The 21,162-nt window shown below is 36.4% G+C and overlaps 4 protein-coding genes across 6 annotated transcripts; 2 read left to right on the forward strand and 2 right to left on the reverse strand.

The window, feature by feature from the left end:
• The first annotated feature begins 564 nt into the window (after window positions 1-564).
• Window positions 565-1,665, forward strand: LOC147488178 (large ribosomal subunit protein P1y-like). The gene is made up of 4 exons (XM_086572750.1): window positions 565-677; window positions 764-844; window positions 1,096-1,311; window positions 1,403-1,665. The coding sequence occupies exons 2-4, from the start codon at window positions 773-775 to the stop codon at window positions 1,454-1,456; spliced, it is 342 nt and encodes a 113-aa protein (XP_086428876.1). The 5' UTR covers window positions 565-677; window positions 764-772; the 3' UTR covers window positions 1,457-1,665.
• Window positions 1,666-1,807: 142 nt separating this feature from the next.
• LOC147488179 (uncharacterized) lies at window positions 1,808-3,821 on the forward strand. Its single transcript, XM_086572749.1, has 3 exons — window positions 1,808-2,726; window positions 2,812-3,226; window positions 3,372-3,821. The coding sequence occupies exons 2-3, from the start codon at window positions 3,155-3,157 to the stop codon at window positions 3,795-3,797; spliced, it is 498 nt and encodes a 165-aa protein (XP_086428875.1). The 5' UTR covers window positions 1,808-2,726; window positions 2,812-3,154; the 3' UTR covers window positions 3,798-3,821.
• Window positions 3,822-8,804: 4,983 nt separating this feature from the next.
• LOC147488180 (Cysteine proteinases superfamily protein) lies at window positions 8,805-11,023 on the reverse strand. 2 transcript variants are annotated; one of them, XM_086573341.1, is made up of 2 exons: window positions 10,920-11,023; window positions 8,805-9,805 (listed from the first exon to the last, which is right to left on the reverse strand). In XM_086573341.1, exon 2 carries the CDS (start codon window positions 9,778-9,780, stop codon window positions 9,094-9,096), a length of 687 nt encoding a protein of 228 aa, XP_086429467.1. In that variant the 5' UTR covers window positions 9,781-9,805; window positions 10,920-11,023; the 3' UTR covers window positions 8,805-9,093. The 2 variants fall into 2 exon arrangements, with proteins under 2 accessions (XP_086429467.1, XP_086429468.1); XM_086573342.1 differs by having other exon boundaries at window positions 10,467-10,928.
• A 1,516-nt stretch (window positions 11,024-12,539) lies between these two features.
• LOC147488181 (PWWP domain-containing protein 5-like) lies at window positions 12,540-20,275 on the reverse strand. Of its 2 annotated transcripts, none has more exons than XM_086571414.1 (3): window positions 17,719-20,275; window positions 16,027-16,108; window positions 12,540-12,767 (listed from the first exon to the last, which is right to left on the reverse strand). In XM_086571414.1, the coding sequence occupies exon 1, from the start codon at window positions 19,929-19,931 to the stop codon at window positions 17,733-17,735; it is 2,199 nt and encodes a 732-aa protein (XP_086427540.1). In that variant the 5' UTR covers window positions 19,932-20,275; the 3' UTR covers window positions 12,540-12,767; window positions 16,027-16,108; window positions 17,719-17,732. The 2 variants fall into 2 exon arrangements, with proteins under 2 accessions (XP_086427540.1, XP_086427539.1); XM_086571413.1 differs by having other exon boundaries at window positions 12,540-12,764; window positions 17,719-20,269.
• Window positions 20,276-21,162: the final 887 nt, after the last annotated feature.

The raw sequence follows: 21,162 nt of genomic DNA on the forward strand, positions 1-21,162 counted from the left end.
TACACATGTACTCTGTCCACAATAACTTATTTCCCAATTCATTTATATAAAACCACAAAAATATAGCTAATAATAGATGTAAACTTTCAAAGATTAACACTTTTTTGCTAAACAGCAAGAAACCATTACTAAATGCTCGATCTTAATTTATTCATAGTGTAGCCCAGTATAATTCTCTAATAACTAGATTGAAGCAAAATTATGTGACAACTATTTCAACGTAAGGTTACTTCAGCATCTTTTTCTTCAACGTGAGAGATATACTAATTAATGATATTCATAGGAATCACATAAAAACTTTAGTGTAACCCAATATGATATTCATATATTCATATCTCATAGCTCCACAATCCCACATAGTTACTATAATTTTCATAATAATTTAATATAACGGAACCCGTTCTATGAACGGGTTCGAAAACTAGTTTAATAAAAGTGGAGAGACTCATCTATTTATAAATTTTCAATAAACCGATTTTTGGTCAATATTTCAGTGAGGCGACGAAACTTGGGCCATAAACTGGGCTGAGGCCCAATAACAGCAGTACCCACTATCGCGGCCCATTAAAACCCTAGTCCCTCACATAAAAACAAATCGTCACCTAATTTTACAAAACCCTAACGAAACGAAACGAGAGCAAAGCATAAGAAAAGCTCCAACCTCATTTCTCAAAAAGGTACTCTCTTTTTCCTTTTCTTCGTTAATATTGGATCTGCTTTGTTTGTTTATCTAACTTGGGTTTGGGTTTGTATGATTTTGCAGATCGAAAAGATGTCTACAGCTGGTGAACTTGCTTGCTCTTACGCTTGTATGCTCCTCCATGACGATGGAATTCCAATCACTGTAATTAGCTATCATCATGTGCTCTCTCTAATTAGCTATGTAGTTTTGAAGTGTTATTTATAGTTTATTATTATTATTATTGTTTAGGATACTTTATATTGAATGATGCTTTCATATGAAGAAGCGAAATAAGGTTTTATTTTTTTATCCCTGATGGAATTGCTATTAATGGGTTTTCATTATGGCTTACTTTTTCAAGTTTGATATTTTTCTGAATTTGCGGATTGTTTTCTTGTCCATTCTGTTTACAGGCTGATAAGATTGCAGCTTTAGTGAAAGCCGCTAATGTGCAAGTTGAGGCCTATTGGCCAGGTCTCTTTGCTAAGCTTGTTGAGAAGAGAAACATTGAAGATTTGATCATGAATGTTGGATCTGGGGGTGGTGGTGGTGCTCCTGTTGCCGTTGCTGCTTCAGGTGGTGGTGGTGCTCCTGCTGCTGTTGCTGCACCTGCAGCTGAGGAGAAGAAGGTAATTCGAGTTTTCAGTTTTTCATGTATTATATTTTACTGTGTTTTTAGACTTTTGTCAGTCTGATTCATTTTGCTTTTTTGTTTTGTAGGAAGAGCCAAAGGAGGAAAGTGATGAGGACATGGGTTTCAGTTTGTTTGATTAGACTAGAAGCTCCTTTCAGTTTGGTATTCTATGTTTTGCAGTTAGGTTATTGGTTATGTACGGCTATTGTGCTTTGTTTTAAGAATTAATTAGTTTTTGTTTTCGTCTTGGTTATACTCTGGATAAGATATGTCAAGTTGAGACTATAGTGTGGTATCAAAATTTTACCTGGATTTTATAGTTTGGTTATTTTATTAGATTGTTCTGTGCTATGTGTTCTTAAATCTAGGTAAAGTTTCTGGATTCTGTCAGTAGAACTGTGTTTTAGGTCTTTTGATTTTAGTGGTACTGGTATTAGCTAGATATACCTTACTTTCATGAAGGAAACTTCCAACTTTAGCGGCAGATTTTGTGGAGAGGCAAAATCATATAGAAGATGCGTACGAATAGCAGAATGAGTTGTCAATGGCATTTTGGGTTAATGAAATGGTGCCTACAGAAATGTTGTATTATGTTAATTGTACTGTAACCAATGGTTGGCATTGTATTATAGAGAAACTTTTGTGCTTGACAGGTAGGATATGGGATTTGATTTTCTTTCTCAAATGGAGTTGCTAAATTCACCCTCCATATGGAAGTTCACCTAGTTGCGATTCAAGGTTCTTTTCACTTTAACTGGGTTCATTCAGGACAATTTATTTTAGGGCATTTATTTTAAGACCTGTTTTGAGAACCGCTTTAAAAGAAAAAAAAACAATATATAATTCAAATTATGTTGTATAAATTGGTACTTTGGTAGTATGTAGTGAAGAAAAGATTGTCCCCGCATAATATTATTTAGAGAACTTTATACCTTGGGTTGGGAAATGGCTTTTCTCACAGTAAGGCACGAATTTGCGGCCACGTGGTTTAACAGAAGATTGGTCAATCAAAACTTGTTCTGTTGTTGATGAATGTGCGACGGTAATTCAGTAGCTGACCAATGAACATATGATATATCAGCAGAAGCACAGTAGCTGTATAAATCTGATGAGCGAAGTTTCAGGTATTTTGTTTTTCCCACCAGTCAAAAGGTCTTCTAGTGAAGAAGTCCACATGCAGAGATGATACACGGAACTCACCAATGAACATATGATATATCAGCAGAAGCACAGTAGCTGTATAAATCTGATGAGCGAAATTTCAGGTATTTTGTTTTACCCACCAGTCAAAAGGTCTTCTAGTGAAGAAGAAGTCCACATGCAGAGATCACACAAGGAACTCCAAAGTCCAAACTGTCGGCAAATGCATCTGCTGGTTTGGTTGGCCTTTGGGGCCCTGCCGGGATCAGGGTATGCTTAAAGGTTTTGTAATGAGAAATGACAAATTGACAGTTGACGAAATTTAAAGTTGTTACATTATTCCTGTTCATTGAAGGCAGCCTTATACAAAGGACCAAAGGTGTTTAGAAGGCATCTTTGAGTCGTGAGCTGTGCTACTAGTTGAGAAGATTTTGTGTGAAGAATATAAGATTTTGTGTGAGCTGCAAGGAAGAGGAGATTTCTATTTGCACACGGAGTGAGATTTCTATAAGGGGAAACGTGACTAGGAAGGAAACCGGAATTATAGAAAGTCTCCAATTGTAGAAGCTGTTAGGAGTTAGGACTCAGTATGGCTTGAACAAACCGACACAAAAGAGGGGTCCCCTCTATAAATATAAATCAGTCTACAGATCCCTGTGTTGTTTCTTGAGATTTTTTTTTGCTTTTCTTCTACAAAGATGTCTACTGCTAGCGAACTTGCTTGCACTTACGCTTGCATGCTCCTCCACGACGAGGGAATCCCTGTCACGGTAACTTTCTCTCACCCCTTATAGTTTTTAATTGTAGTCTGGTAGATTTGTAAGTTAGGCTTTGTTACTTGACACTACTTCACAGGCAACAGAGATGATTATGTTCTGAACTATGTTTTGGTTTCTTTGATTCATCTGTTTACAGGCAGAAAAGATAGCAGCAGTGGTGAAAGCTGCTAATGTGCAAGTTGAGGCCTATTGGCCAGGTCTATTTGCTAAGTTTGTCCAGAAGAGGAACATTGAGGATATGATTATGAATGGTAGCTCTGGTGGTGGCGGTGCTCCCGTTTCCGTTACTGCATCTGCTGGTGGCGATGCCATTTTTGCTGTTGCTGCTCCAGTAGCTGAGGAAAAGAAGGAAGAGCTAAAGGAGGAAAGTGATATGACGAAAATCTTTTCGATTTGTTTTCATAAACTTGGAACTCCGATTCCTTCCAGTACACAATTTTGCAAGTTTAGGTTCTTAGTTAAGAGTTGTTATTTATGTTGTCGGAGAAATTTTAGTCTTTGGATTTCAGTGCTGGCGTGTTTTTGTTTGAGGTTATTGTTATACACTTATACTCTGAATTAATTGAGATTTTACAAGTTGTTGAGATTTTATAGCTTGTGGTATTGAATCTTTATCTGAACGTACCTTGATGGTTCGTACATACGTGACAAGAGAATGTCTCTGTATTGGTCTATATCCTTGATCTTTTAGGTGAAGTTTGTGGTAGTCCTTGACCCGTAGAGTTGTTCTTTTTAATGATATGTTTGCAGATGATGCACGGGCTACTGCAGTATGCCATAATTAGGATGTCTAGCTATATATGTTACAAGTAAACAACATCAGGCTAGTGATACAGATCTTGAGTATGGTAGTGTACTATAGGTAAATTTTGTGGTATCTGCAAACCGTACCATAATTAACAAATCTAAAAGCATTAAAAGCATTGACGTGAAACTCTAAATGCTAATGTTCTCCCTATTAGTAGCATTCACAAATTTGACAAATTATTTTGACAAAATGGCAACCATAGGCACTTTCTTGATCGGTGTTTGTCAACCATAAACATATTAACATCTTACATATTGACTGACGGTACCAGCTAGATTAAATTTTAGAACGAAAAAACATAAAACCAGCATAAAATAAAATAAAGTAAAATAAAATAAAAATGAATAATTTACGGGAAAAAAAGGAGGAATAATATGTTTTTAAGCCAAGAGTGACATAGTTTAGGCATCACACAAATAAAATTAAGATGTAAAATATTTAAAATTACCTGCCATAACTTTGCCAAAGTGTTTTTTTTTTCTTTGAGGTCCTTCATAATCTGATCCACTTTTATCTTAAACGCTCTAACTACAACTTCGGAACAGTATTCGAATTTTAAACCTTCAGCTCTTTTCATTGCAAATTTAATTTCATTCCACTTTGGATTGCAAGTGAATGTGATGAATAGATCTGGAGGTCCTGCCCATCTGCATATAGCAATGGCATCCTGATAATTCTGCACCATGTACCGTGGCCCAGTAATAAATGAATAAGGCAAAACTAAATGCTTTCTGACTAATCTTGCATCTGTGTCTCTAGCGTGCACTGAGTCAACTATATCTATATCTTAATATTAAAGCTCCCATAAAGAGTATTTTTCGAGCTCTATTAAAATTCCACGACATCTCCTATTAAAACAGGAATTTCTCCTATTTGAAAAACGAGATTTTTTTTACAATGGGAATTCATCTCATATTATAACGGGAATTTCTCTCTTATCAAAACAAATTCTAATACTTCTAATTAAAGCAGGAATCATTCTCCTATTAAAATGGAAATTTCTTTCCTATTGAAAAGAGAAAATCTAGTATATCTAATTAAAACGGGAATTATTTTCCTATTAAAACAAGATCTCTCTCCCAATTGAAAAAACGGGTTTTTAAAATTTAATTAAAATTTCATTTAAAACAATTTGTTAGAAAATTAAAACGGGTTAGCGATAAAACGGTAGTCTCAATTTTCTAAAAAAAATCTAAATATTTTCAAAAGAGCCAGTGCGTATGCACGGGCTTACAAGCTAGTTCTTATATAGTTCTGCTCTGATTGTGGACCGGTTGTTTTGGAACCAATCAAGTCTTTCTTCTTCTACACATGCGTATATATCAACCATAAATTGTAGTTTTACTTTACCACCTCTGACTAAAGTTTGACCCTCATTTTCTCTATGTTGAAGTCTAAAGGCATAATATTCTCGCATGCTAACTGTGTGGCGGTGATTTTCTGATATTTCTTACTCTCCTCAATACAAAATATCGAATGTGTAGTTGTCTTCACCGTATGGAAATAAAAGAGAATATTATTGCATTGCCATAAAGCTAGGATAATGTTCAGTAATTCGTTTGAGGCCTTTTTCTTGGTGTTCAACAACTATATCTCGATGATGAAATTCAACTCCATTTCCAAGCATCAGTGCTGGTATACTTCAGTAGATGTAGGAAGGTTGTACTGTCTTTCATCTTTTGAGCGTGTGCCGATGAGTCTAATGCGTACAGGTTTGTAGTCTTCTTCATTGAACCTATCTCGTGCCATTCGGAAGGCCTCTGCAATTTCATTTTCTGCATTCAGCATTGTTAAAGTAGTGATCTTTTATGAAAAATGATTTGTAAATGTTAATATTTTGTTAGATTTGTGATGGTTAACATGAAGAGAAATGTGACTAAGGAATCAACTCCTTTTAGGTAGTATGTCAAATGACAGTTACATGTATGTATAATACTATTGGAAAATATTGAGAGAAAGAATGGTAAAAGTTTGATGTATGCTTAGTGTGATCTAATTAGCACATTGAAAATTCAAAATGAATTGTTTGAAATTTACTTGAATTGGATTGTTTGGTTATGTTATGCGTTCTAAAATTATCTTTATATGGATAATTTAAGCCATTTGTTTTCTCTGGTCTTAAATTGACTAGGAATCAGATTGGTTAATGGCCTCAATAAGCCAAGTGGAAGTAGGATTTTTTATGCAAGTGAATTGGATGGTGAGAAGATTCTTCTCCACTAGGGAGATGAATTCTGTTTGATCAAATCACTTTCAGCTCCTTTGTGGAGAGTTTTCGCTCCAAGCTTTTCATAGTGGAGAGTCCTATAACCACTTAACTTATTTCTCCATTAAACAATCATAATTTAAACCATTTGTTTTCTCTAGTCGGAAAGTGACTAGGAATCAGATTGGTTAATGGCCACAATAAGCCAAGTGGAAGTAAGATTTTTGGTGCAAGTGAATTGGGTGGTGAGAAGATTCTTCTCCACCTGGGAAATGAATTTTGTTTGATCAAATCACTTTCAGCTCCTTTGTGGAGAGTTTTCACTCCAAAATTTTCATATTGGAAAGTCCTATAACCATTTGACTTATTTCTCCATTAAACAGTCATAATTTAAGCCATTTAATTTGTTTTCTTTGGTATGAAACTGACTAGGAATCAGATTGGTTAATGGCCTAATAAGTCAAGTGCAAGTAGGATTTTTGATGCAAGTGAATTGGGTGGTGAAAAGATTCTTCTCCACCAGGGAGATTAATTCTGTTTGATCAAATCACTTTCAGCTCATTTGTGGAGAGTTTTCACTCCAAGCTTTTCATAGTGGAAAGTCCTATAACTATTTGACTTATTTCTCCATTAAACAGTTATAATTTAAGCCATTTGTTTTCTTTAGTATGAAACTGACTAGGAATCAGATTGGTTAATGGCCTCATAAGTCAAGTGCAAGTAGGATTTTTGATGCAAGTGAATTGGGTGGTGAGAAGATTCTTCTTCACTACGGAGATGAATTTTGTTTGATCAAATCACTTTCAGCTCCTTTGTGGAGAGTTTTCACTCCAAGATTTTCATATTGGAAAGTCCTATAACCACTTGACTTATTTCTCCATTAAACAGTCATAATTTAAGCCATTTGTTTTCTTTGGTATGAAACTGACTAGGAATCAGATTGGTTAATGGCCTAATAAGTCAAGTGCAAGTAGGATTTCTGATGCAAGTGAATTGGGTGGTGAAAAAATTCTTCTCTACCAGGGAGATGAATTCTGTTTGATCAAATCACTTTCAGCTACTTTGTGGAAAGTTTTCACTCCAAGCTTTTCATAGTGGAAAGTCCTATAACTATTTGACTTATTTCTCCATTAAACAGTTATAATTTAAGCCATTTGTTTTCTCTAGTATGAAACTGACTAGGAATCAGATTGGTTAATGGCCTCATAAGTCAAGTGCAAGTAGGATTTTTGATGCAAGTGAATTGGGTGGTGAGAAGATTCTTTTTCACTACGGAGATGAATTCTGTTTCATCAAATCACTTTCAGCTCCTTTGTGGAGAGTTTTCACTCCAAGCTTTTCATAGTGGAAAGTCCTATAACTATTTGACTTATTTCTCCATTAAACAGTTATACAGGGTTAACTAGTCAATAAGGATTCCCCCCACTAGATGAGCCAATTAGGATCCCCTACTAGATGGGAAATTAGGGTCTCCCCCCTAAACACACGGTTAACTTGGTTTGACTGTTAACTTTCAAGTCAAACAATTGAAAATTACACAAATGTCTTCATTATTTTCAAAAAGAAAATGTTCAATTTTAATTAGGTGGGGGCATTTATGTCATTTTCAATTGTTTGACTTGAAAGTTAACAATAAAACCAAGTTGACCGTGTGTTTAGGGGGGAGACCCTAATTTCCCATCTAGGGGCGGAGATTGGTTAATGGCCTCATAAGTCAAGTGCAAGTAGGATTTTTGATGCAAGTGAATTGGGTGGTGAGAAGATTCTTCTTCACCAGGGAAATGAATTCTGTTTGATCAAATCACTTTCAGTTCCACATGGCAGATGACATGGGCGTTGAAGTCTTGACCGGATTAACAATGTTTTCCTGTGGCTCTCTATGCAGGTACACCTTGAACAACCTAACCACCAAGATCTCCTCTCTCTTCAATCTTCATTCTACAGTCTCTCTTGAATCTCCTTCATATTGATTTGTAAATTTGCGCCGTACAACAATTCCATTTTATAACTTTAAAAGCTTCTGAACATATTTCAGCAGTTTGTTCTCAGTTGAACTTTTGACAAGCTTTTTACGCATTTGATAGGATCGGTTTTTGACCAGGTAACTTCCTTTCAATGATCAAAGAAGGAACAGAATATATAGATGGAGACATCAGAAAATAGAAAAAAGCCAAAATGAGAAACTAACCCGTTTACTGAATACTTCGGTAAAGCTAGACTAGGAATTGTGTTAAGCTAAAATGAGAAACTAACCCGTTTACTGAATACTTCGGTAAAGCTAGACTAGGAATTGTGTTAAGATTTCTGCTAGGTACAGCCGTACAGGCCAGTAGCAAAGATCTTATTGCTATCTGTAACTTGGTCTACAAACTCTGAAAAAGGTTTCTGCTAGGTACAGCCGTACAGCCCAGTAGCAAAGATCTTATTGCTATCTGTAACTTGGTCTACAAACTCTGAAAATTATCTGACCTTTAATGGAGGGTTTGCACGTAAGTTTAAATTAGTCCTAGCACAATCATCAATGTCTAACGTTTCAGATGTTTCAGTAACAAAACTTGACAAAAAATCAACTAGTTAACTGAAGTAGGTTTAGATCTATCAGTACAAGCACATAGGTTATAATCACCATTATGCCCAAACGGTTCGTCACTTCATCAACAACAACAATTAAACAGGCATACATGATTTGCTACAGTCAACAATGCTTAAAGACCTTATGCATCATATGCTCATATATGACAAGAATCATAGTGAACTGTTCTTATACCTCAGGCGATTCTTCTATGCTGGAGACAATGAGTTCGTTTAAGCTTTTCCTGACCATCACCACAAGCTTAACAAACATCACTTTTTCACCATAAGATCCTTAATAAGGACTAAAATCTCATTTCGCAACTTAGACACCGTAGATGCCCCAATCTGCCTCTTCATTGCACTGAACCACAAGTCCTCATCTTGAGATCTACAATTAGTATACCAATCACATATGACCTTTGCAATTGCAATGACATACACACCACAGTCATAACCATTCATCTGTTGTGGTGTAGAAGTGCAATCAGACAAAGGAGCATCCAATGTGGAACCAGAGATACGCATAAATCTTGCAACATTTCTGTAGAGGTTCATGGCAGGCAACCTGTTAGAACCTGCAAGGCTATCATGGTGTACAAACAGATTCTTATTCCTTTCATATGCAAGCAAGCTCCAATGAGTCCCACCCTCAGCTTGGGTCACATCCTTATTATTGTTGATAGAAAATATTACCAATTTTTTATCAGGAAGCTTGAGCGGTTCGACAAAATCTTTCAAACTATCAAGATCCATGCAGTTTGTGAGCCAAAATGAAATTCCCGGTGGAACAAGCAGAATGTCTTCCGAAGGGTAGCAGGAAGCAAGACAGCTGAAGTAAAACTCTATAATCCGGTCATTAAGAAAGTGAGGACCACCAAGGATTTCTAAATCTGATCTTCTTAATACAACATCAGAGTAGCTCAGAATCTTTTCATCGCCCATGGATAAGTCCATCATAGGAATGGAAGTGAACTTTAGAAACCTGAAAATAAAATTAAATCAGGCAAGACTAAAACCACTTGAGAAGTTGTTCAAAAGTTATAGCAAACCAGATCTAACACATTCAGCCATTGTGAACACTAACTACCACAAACAAAACCGAACGTTCTTGGCCCCCCCCCCCCCCTTTATAGTTTCTCTCTTCTTATGCTTCTCTTTTCATCTTCCTCCTCTCACTCTCTTTGTTCTCCACCCTTCTCTTCATCTCCCTCCTTCATCTTCCTCCTCCTCTCATCTCCTAACCTTGCTATGCTCACTTCCCCACTGCTATGCAGTAATTCTAGTTTACTTTGTTGGGAGGTTTTCTTCATTATTCAAAAGTATTACATATATTAGGTTCTCTTATATATGCAACTGAGCCGCATTAACCATTTGATATTAGAGCAAAAGAAAGAGAAGAAAGGAGAATCAAGCGTTACAATTAAGTACAACTCTGCCTCAGTTAGTGATAAGTATAAGAATAGTAGGCAGGTTAGGATCATGTAAGACATTTGACACGGGAAAATGTAGAGAAACCATGATTGTTCTTTTCCCAACAATAGAATACAAGGAAGCATGCATGAACAAGATAAACTTTGTCTCTACCTGAAAGTCTGAAAAAAAGAAGGATGGCATACATTATCTAAAAAGAAGGATGTCTCTACCTGAATTATTATCCATGACGCAGACTAGGATGACGACGAACGGGAAGCAGAGGAAATGCGGAATAATCAGTAGAAGTAGTTGTGGAACTCTCTTACTGCGACATTAGAGTCCGGAAACAATCAAGAACTACTTGGTGCACAAGTAGTTATATCAAAACAGGATGCGTTATGGACTCATGAGAGTCTCCTCAACGTCTCTAACACATGCAATGTTACTTTCTTATTTAAATGTATATGTATAAACAACTAGAACTTTATTCCCTAATCCCTTTAGATATCATGAGCAACCCCTTAATATCCAGAAAATGTTTTGCACATTACTAATAAGTAGTTACAACTTACCACTCGTAAGAAGTAACAATCATCTTAATTCGGTAAATGATTAATAATACAATACATCCAATATAAATTTACATGTTCATATATTGGTTTGAAAAGAGAGAGGGAGCATACCTTAGAATTGGATTAATAAGTGTCTCGTTCGTGTTTTATTGCAGAACCAATTTTAAAGCTCCGGGATGGGTTTTAATTTGGGTTGGGCTCAGGTTTAGAAAACGTAAGCCTAACCAAATCTTTTGAGCATTCTTTTAAGCCCAAGCCCAATGTTACCCTGGATGCTGTTTTCCCACTTTAAGTACTGTCGATATTGAAGATTGTGGCATTCACTATGACAAATTCTAGAGGCGCAGCTGGTGCTATATTCAGGACTGAAGGTTGGGCAGATTCGTGAGCTGCATACACCAAGTTCAGAGCTAGAAGTGCACTGCAAGCAGAGTTCTATGCAAGGCCCAAAATATCGATATCGATGAATATATCGGTGTACCCAAAAACCGATATATATCGGATGTATCGGATATTTCAGATGTATCCATGTTTTTTGGTAACCAGTCCAAACTATTTAAAATATAAAAAATATCGGAAATATAATATCGGAAATATCGGATATATATCGGAAATATATTGGAAATATCGGATTTATATTTTACAATGGTCAAAAATCAACCGATATATATCGATTATATCGGAAATATCGATTATATCGGCGATATAAAGTTTCATATCGGAAATTCCGATATATATCGGGAAAAAAAAAGATTCTATATTCGGTGGATATATATCGAAAATATCGATATCGGTATACCAAAATACCGATATATATCGGCGATATATCGGATATATCGACAATATTTTAGTCCATGGTTCTATGCAAGCTAAACAGGACACAAAACTTGCATAAAGTGTACAGTTGCCACAGGCTCATCTTTTGGAGACAATAAAATTGTTACCAGAGCAATGGGTATAGATTGGGATGGTCAAGCTATTTTAAATTCAGTCAAAACAACTTTAGCTGATTTTTATATTTTGTCATTGTAATTGAATAAGTATTAGTTGGAGGTTGGAACCTTGATGGAGAGGCTTGAGCATTGGGCTTTGAAGTTTCCCATTAATGGGCCTCCCCTAAACATCTTTGTAACAACTCTCTAAGGGTATCTCCAAGTATAATGTGTGAAATTTACACCCCTACTTTGAAAAAACCATTTCCAATGGAGGGTGTAAACCGTATACAATAGCTATTAGTTGTTAAAATTTGGTAGAAATTCCCCTCCCAGATTATTAGTTAATAAAAAACACGGACGTAGCTTTAAATGTCGTGAGTGGGTTTTTAAAATTCGGACGTCACTTCAATAAACGTGGGTGCTTAAAATATTTCATTTGCAACGGCCCATGACCGTCGCTACTCTTGTTTTCAGATTTCACGTGGGTTAAAGTTACGTGCGTTCTCCTCTTAAAATTTTCTTTTGCAAACTTGCGACGGTTAACATTTGTCGTTTTACTCTTTATTTCCACACCACCATTGGAAAAGCCATGAGGTGTATATTTATTACTTCAGAAATAAGAGTGTAAAATCCTAATGGCGCCTACATGGAGCCTATGTGGAGGTATAGATTTACACACTCCATTGGAGATGCTCTAAGTACTAATGTAATGTTCTTCACTGGGGCCCTCTTTGCTACTTACATATATGATAAAGATCGGCTAATTATGGGGAAAATATGAAGAAGTGAAAAAGACTAGGATCCAACCAGACGGCACTACATTTCATCCCTTAAAATGCTTATCGAAAAGTAGAAACTACATTTAGAAGTACAGAAATATGCACAGAAGGTTTTTCCTCGAAAGTTGACTGATTAAAACCATCACAAGATTTACCAACGATGCACATAACTTCAGCTGCCCAAATCAGTGAAAATCCAACAGGTTGTTCTTGAGCATTCTGTCTCCATGATGTTTAGTGAACTGCTGCGAAAAATTTATAGTTTAGAGCATAAATAAAAGATAATAGAAGATTACGAGCTTAACAAGAACCATGTAGAGTAGATTGTACAAGCATCTCAGTAATCAAAAGGTAAATACTTCAAACAAGTAACAGCGAACTAACCCATTATTCAAGATTTTGTTATTGGAATAGAGCTTGTCAGAGACTCAATGCCAATAGAAAGGAAAGAATAGATGCGAGCAACCAATCAAATGATAATGCTACAAATGCAGAATCCTGAAAAGAAATCATATGTTAAGGAGGTGCAAGATCCACTATGTTCTTTGCTGCCAAGAAGAGAAACTTCCTCAAGTTCCTCTGTTCCCTTCCTACAGAAGTTAGAATTATTGAGGCGGCCCTAGAGCTCCCCAAATATCAGCTGTCTTCTTTATAAGGACAGCATGCCAGCAAATGAGTTGCCCTCACAATGAATGTGTAATTCAGTGTCAGCCTCTGAAAAGGTCAACAGACCTAGTTTGGCCTTAGGAGAAAGGAACCTAGGTAATTATGGGTAAGATTAAAGTGGTTTCAGTCAGCCTCAATGATCACCTCCTAGAACTTGCAGATTCTGGAATATTTAAAGCCACTGGTAACAACCATTTAAAAAAAAAAAAAAAAAAACCAGAACAAAGAACGTCTTGCGCCGCAACACCCCCACTAATCTGCCCAGGTACTAATGTTAGTTCGAAAAATGATAGGTTTGGAACCTCTAAAAAATGGGGTTCGCGATCGCCAAGGTGAAAAAAACGGAGTAACCTTGCTCCTTTCTTAGCTTGTTTTCTTCCTTGTCTTGTTTGGCTGTCAAACTTACATCCTTCGCTTTCTTAGTTTGTTTTCTTCCTTGCCTTATTTGGTTGTCAAACTTATGTCCCTCACTAACAGTCTAACATAGAATCACAATTGGTTTAAATCGATTTCCTTCACCAAATCATGGTAGGTAATTCTTAACATCTCCACGCCCACTACGACAAGAAATGATGAAGACGTTGGGCAGCAAAAGCAACCCCAACTCTAGAAATCACGAATCAATATGTGCCATACACATCCTCATTAAGCTTCAACCAAGAACGAAGTAAGCACTAATAGTCTAATACTAGCGAAAACAAAGAAGAACAACACCAATCAAAACTAAATAACATCAAATCATCAATGAATAAGGGTTTCAAACATTGAAATATATCTCCGTACGTTTCAATTGCTATAAAGGATAAACAATTTCTAGTAATTATTGAACTCTAAGATAGTAGCATAGTACATTACTTCCTCTTTCTCATTCTAATCCTAATAGAAAAACACTTGGCTACTTGTCATTCCTAATTAATTTGGGAAACCAAAATAGAGCACTAGTAAATAATCTAATACCAATATATATATTTCTTTGCTGATGACATCATTTCTATACATTCCTGCTATCCTGCATCACCAGTGACCTGCACATGAGTACTAGCTAGCATCCATGTATCAATTTCTGTCTAATCAACTATAATGTTCTCCATTGCAAACACAAGTCAACACAATTTTGAAAAAAGTTGTAACCCTTTCCTACTATTTTTGTATATCCTTATTTCATTTCTTCTCTCCATATTGCTAGTGGATAAGGCAACACATGAAATTCGTTCTAAAGGGTTGTAAGCTAAGGGACTATTTTTTTTTTCTTGTTTTATCGGTAAGGGACTGTCTCAGGTTCACATTGATGTTTATTCCTCCTCCTTTTTAGGGATTTGGTTGTTTTTCCTTATAAAGTATTCCCAGTTTATAGTTAAATGACAGAACACACATATAGAACCAAAGCCGGCTCAAGTGCATAGGAGGGACTTACGGTTCTTAGAGAAACTAAGAAAGACAGCCAACTATCAAACAAATAGCTTAAGCCCTACTAATCAATAAATGCATGATACTACAGAAACAACACATATCATATGATGAACGAAGCACAAAGGAACCAACTTTATACAAGTCAAGCAAAGTAGCTAGAGAAAAAGAAAAACACTGAATTCGAAGAGACAACTAAGCAATTCAACAAGTGAAACTGAGAAACTAAAGAACATAAGCTAAGGAATCGTCTAGCAATCCCAGCAATGGGATACCAACATATAAGAAAATAAATATATTCCTTTAATTTCCGAAAGAAACAAGGGAATGTCAATGCACATGTTATTTCAAGGCAAAAAGAGAGTAAAATGCCTAGTAGGAGAAGGAATTTTCCTATATTGTCAATGGCATCAGTCCAGACCTTCAGAAATTTGTTGGTTCGACAAAAACCATGACAGGAAATTTTATTTTAGTTTAATTTATTTTTAATTATTGATTGGCAAGCCTGTTTCAAATGAGATCAGTAACTCAGTAGTGCTTGGGGGGGTTGGAACCCGAAACCTCAGGTATCATCACCCAATGGTTTTACCAACTAAGCTAGCTGGCACCTGCAACCATGACAGGAATTATGTTCATAATGTCTGCACTCTCAACATAAAAGCTGACTACTCATTCCTCTAGGTTTGTTTTGAGTTCTGAATTGTGCAGTGCCAATTTTTTTTTTACTGTTTTCAGCTACTTTCATTAAGGTCTACATCTAATAATTCTCAAACACGTGTGCCATTGACAACAAAGACATTTTTTCTTCTTTTACAAAGGTGACATTATTAATACATCAAATATACAGTATAATAGTGTGATTTGGTCCCACATTGAATAGGAACGAGTCATAGTATGTGTTCTCTTCTTATTTAAGGAGTGTGACTTTATGTGTAAACAAATGACATTAATAAAGTTTTGACTTATTCTGGAATTTAACTTGGTACAGGAGAAGCTCCTTAGTATTTTCTGGTGGCCTGCCCTTTTCCGGTCACCAGCGCCGGCGACTGGAGCTTTGATGAAGAAGACTTCTTTCTGGTTAATTAAGTATTGAAAGTCTATAATTAAGATATAAGTCTAATGCCATCAAACATCAACCTAAAAATACCAGTGAACCGGAAATCTTCAAAAGAGAGCCTTAAATTCTACTAATAATCAAACGGAGTAAATCACATCAACAACTTCATGAGATGTCAAATAGGAACTTGGAGTTAAGTCATAATTTGATTCACTCAAACAACGGAAGACAGTTAAATCATAGTTTGTTCAGTCAGGGAGGTCATTACCTCGAATACACCGAATATATGATCAATAAATTAATGACAGTTAATATAGAGAAACAGACATGGTAAAACATATTTTATGTGTTTCGGGGAGAGGGTAGAAAATCACCTTGCCAGTCTAAGTATCTCCAAAGTTCAACGCAGTGCCGAGGACATCTTCTACATACTAGTAATTGTTCTAGAACCCCCACCTGAGCAGAACATTGGAAAAGAGTTTGTATGAATTTACCATCAGAAGAACAAAACAAATGGCAATGAGGCTAGGTTGAAAGAATGCAATGAGGCTTAAGTCTCAAGGTAGTGCCTTAAGCCTTTTATGGATTTAGCACATTCAGGCTTAAGCCTCACATTATATATATATATACAGCCCAGCTCCTAAAAGGGCCTTAAATAAGTACCAAATCTAAAACACCCACAACTTCACCTACAAAATGATTTAAACCCTAATCTTTTGTGAATATGATCTGCTAACTATAAAGAACATCTCTACAAAAATTTAACTCGTTTTCCAATTTTTAACACTGGCAAAAAATGAATGCAAAAACTAGACATTTCTGGACCTTTATATATATATTCAAAAGTGGAAAACAATTTTATCTAAGTTAGAGGATATCAAACGAGCTGAATTTTTGTAGAGATGTTCTTTATGGTTAGTAGATCATATGCACAAAAGATTAGGGTTTAAATCATTTTGTAGGTGAAGTTGTGGGTGTTTTAGACTTGGTACTTATTTAAGGTCCTTTTAGAAGCCGGGCTGTATATATATATATATACAAGCAGGTTCCGTTTACCACATTTTTTATACCATAGTTTATACCATGCCCCACAACTTTACTTACAACATGAATTATAACCTAGTATTTTGTGGATGTGTTCAACTATCCATGAATATCACCTCTATAAAATTTCATCTCATTTGATAATGTTTAACTATGTCAAAAGATGATTGCAAAAATCGAAAATCTGAACCGTTAAAAAAAATTCAAAGTTTACAACAACTTTTAATTAGGTTAGAGATTTCCAAATGAGATGAATTTTTGTGGAGATGTTATCATAATTAGTAGATCATATCCACAAATGATTAACACTTAATTCATCTAATTCATCTTGTAAAGGGGTGAAATATATATATATACAAAACTTTTAATTAGGTTAGAGATTTCCAAATGAGATGAATTTTTTTGGAGATGTTATCATAGTTAGTAGATCATATCCACAAATGATTATATAATTATATATAATATATATATATATATATATATATATATATATATATATATATATATATTTGTTTTCATTTTTTGGATGACTTAACCCATAGCATTTTTTAAGACAACAAACTCCCTATTAAGTTAAGTTTTGAGCATAAACACCTCACTCTATTAGAACTAAACAACATTCATCCAACCCCATTTACTTCCTACTCTCTTTTCTTTACATCCTTTTTTTTTTGAGGCCTAAGCAGCAAGCACTGAGCGTCAAAGAGACTGAGAGACTTGAGGCCTTTATGCATTCTTTCCTAATTTAGTGACCAGTTAACTTGGAGTTTACTCCTGGAAAATGGAAGTACAAATGTGACAACGTCATTGATTACTAAGGCTGCTCCAGTAGGATGAAATAAGAAACTGCATGGTGGAGACAAACATCTTATGGTTTGAGGTTTAATAAAATGTTTAGCCAATGCCAAGAGAATCCCTCAAGGGAACTTCCAATATTTCCCTTGAAAGAAACAACTTCCATCAATCCGAAAAGAAGCACAACATAGAGTAAGAGGACCAGCAGTTCAAAGCCAAGAACTTACCAGTAGTAAAGATGTCAGCTTGTGGTGTCCACTAACGAAGTGGTACTTTTTCTGCTTTGTCTTGTGGTATGAGGAGTTACCTTAGATGGCGTTGATGGCATATATCTTAACTGGTAACTGACTAGAGCTGGTCCAAATATACTGAATTTTCCAGCACTGCTAAAAGCTACTTCAGCATCATTGCGCCTATGGAAGACCACCCTAGCTCGTTTGGTTTTCCTCAAAATTTCCGTTCCAGATTCCCTCAAAGCCCCAAACCGACTAAATATCTTATTCAGATCTGTTTCTGAAGGAATAGAATTTGCATCAGTAAAGTTTAGAATTAATGTAGTTGGTGAGGCTTCCCCTGCATTGTCACTGGCGCCTACTGACTTTTCTTTTAGCGAATGACTGTTGTCATCAGGACGAGGCTGATTACAGTGCAGAGTAGGATCTGCTTGGAAGCAATCTTCTGGTTCGACACTGGAAGTATCATTACCAGAGTCTGAGACATCATTCAACTCAGGAGAATTGCTAGGTTCAAAACCGGTGCTGTCCTTCAGTGGGATCTTAAGCTCAGTATTCACTTTTCTCTTCCGGCTCTTGTGTGATAACTGTTCTTCAGGACTACTTTGGATTACCCGATCAGTCCAATAAGAGTCATTCACAACAACATAGTCATCTGTCTCGGTTGAGCTGACCTTGGCGTTGGATGGTTTTTCAGTTTTAAGACTTCTTTCACCACCCTTTGTTTTCTTCTCAGACTTCTTAAACTTCGTAGAACAGGATCGCTCCAAGCTAATTGAGTTCCTCAAATCAGTGAAGAAACGAACAATGGTAGGAACAAAACTGTAACGTTTCAGGGGATCTCGAGCAGTCAAGCAGAGTTGTGAAAGCATCTCAGCTGGAGAAGAAAATTCTTCCTTTAGGGAAATTGGTCTTCCTAAGGTCCTCCCACCAATCTCGGAAATAACATCAACCTCATGAAGTTTATTTCTCCTACCATCAACCTTAACAGCAGTTTTCTTAATACTATCACCACTGCAACTTACAATAGAAGGGGATTTGGCCATTTGCCTTGCAATCCTACGAACCCGATCACCGACCTTAGGAGCCCTTGAAGTTGGTGATTCAGCAGAATCTTTTAGACTCGGCCTCCCCCGTTTTCTCTTTGTGCCATTCGACAAGGACTCAATAGACTTACGCTTCTTGTCAGAAGAGTATAGAGTCGACCTATTGGCACCCTTCTCATCGGTATTTGTTTTCACACCATCTGGAGGAGAAATATTCGGATCCATGAGATCAGTGATGCTTCTTTGTTTTCGTCTAGATTTCGAACCCTCCAAATTATTTTCACGTTTAAGAGTAGAGCCAGGTTGGTTTCTTCGCTTTCTTTTGCCATCTTGTGCCTTGTCTTCATTTTCATAAACCGGGAGTGCATGCTCAGCATTTTCCAATAACCCTCCAGACATAAGGAACTTCCGAGGTTGAAGATAACCTTTGGAACGATAAAATGCCACTAAATGAGCCTGAGCTTTCACAAGTTCCAACCTATCAATATCACTCCATGGGTACACTGCTAATGCTTTGACATATTCAACGAGTTTATCAGGTTTAAACGATGTTACGTTAAAAAACCTGTCAACGCCCACTCTTCTAGACCCCTCTTCTCGAATCCCTGCATTTACTACAATCTGAGACTTGATCTCACTATAAGATTCTACCGGCATGCAGGAACAGGACATCCCCAACTCTACCCGTCTCGAAACCTCATCCAAAGCACAATTAATAGCATCTTGAAACACTGCCATATTCGTCTGCTTCTCCATCTGTGGGAAATGCACATCAAAAGGCTTCAAAGACGAAAGTTCATTCCAAGCAAAAGATTGATCCCCAAAATAAGCAACTAAAGGACAGTCCTTTTTATAATACTTCATCGCCTTCTCTGAGCCATCAGAAGGATCAAATATCTGTCCTGGCCACCATGGATGACTCTTCACTTTTCCCCACACCAAATCAGATATCCTAAACTCACCCTCAACATCCCCAACGCAATATTTAACACCCCCAGATTTCATAGACATTCCCAAATCCACAATCAAACTACCCATACTAGACATACTTTTATTCACATCCTCAATATCGTGCAATGCCGAATCATCAGGCTCCTCTTCAGTGGAGGGCAATTCAGTAATATTTTCCATAACACTTATCTTATTATTATTATCATCCATTCGACTTTCCCTCTATCTATGGCTCTATTAAAAAAAAAAGTCTCAGTCGCAAAACACGTGACGTGACTATTTTTTTTTTTTTTTTTTTTGCTTAAAGGAAATGTGAGACCATAAATAAGACGGGGCATGGGAAAGGAGGCGTTACCTGGTGGTGGTCAATAATACATTCACAACACATGACTGGGTTCATCAGACAAGGAAGGAAATAAGGAAGGAAGGAAGGAAGCAAAATTATTATGTGTTATGTGTGTAAAGTGAAAATGGGAAGGGCAATCTCCATAGCTAAACTTAATAATGCACGTGTTCATCTGTTACTGTGAAGTACAACACACCTGGAAGGTTTATGCACGAACACCAGACTTGTGTTTAATCCTGTGTGGAAAAGTCGAAACAATCTTTGGGCTCCAATTTGGGCCCAATTCGGTCATGTATTTTTCCAACCACCTTAAGCCCGTTGATCAGTATATCTAGCTTGTTTTAAAAAATGAAAATGGTGAATTTACAAGGTCTTGTCGTAAATATATGTATCCCTTGAGCCACGTATATCTACTGAATGTTATATTTTCTTTTCTATTGAATTCGTTTGATTCACCTTAACTGTAGGCTACATGTGTTATATCAAGTTGCATCAAGTACCATTTGAATAAACTTTTATCCTATTGAATGCGCAAGCACTCATAATGTTGGGAGATTCTATTAAAGAAACAGGATGAAGCCCATCACAAAGAACTAAGGCTGGGGAACTCTAGTAATGGGAAATTAAGCATGAGCTCAAATAAGAATCTTAAGACATTGTAAGTACTCTCCATTCTCAAGCATTCACTACATTATACGTGTCCAAACCATCAGATTGTATCTGCACAGCTTGTATATCACAAGGTCATACCACGCCACCAGGACGTAACCACGACCCAAACTCAGTCGTACCAAATATCAAATACAGCCATACATAGAAACAAATGATCTACCGCGATCCTGAAGCTCAGTCAACACACCAATGAATGAGACATTTACTTTGTAACAACAGAAATAATGACGAATCATCAAGAGAGCACAAAATATGGATCTACACTTGATACCGACCTGAAGCAAATAAGGAAAGTCATATCAAACACCTATAAATAGAGAGAGATGAATTACGTAAGACTTGATTTAAGTTTACCCAAAAAACTTGATACGTAGACAACTCTTATCCCAAGAAAGAGTGTAGTCATTCTCCATCAACCTCAAC

The sequence above is a fragment of the Coptis chinensis genome, chromosome 7 (assembly GCF_015680905.1).
Source record: "Coptis chinensis isolate HL-2020 chromosome 7, ASM1568090v1, whole genome shotgun sequence".
Lineage (NCBI taxonomy): Eukaryota > Viridiplantae > Streptophyta > Magnoliopsida > Ranunculales > Ranunculaceae > Coptis > Coptis chinensis.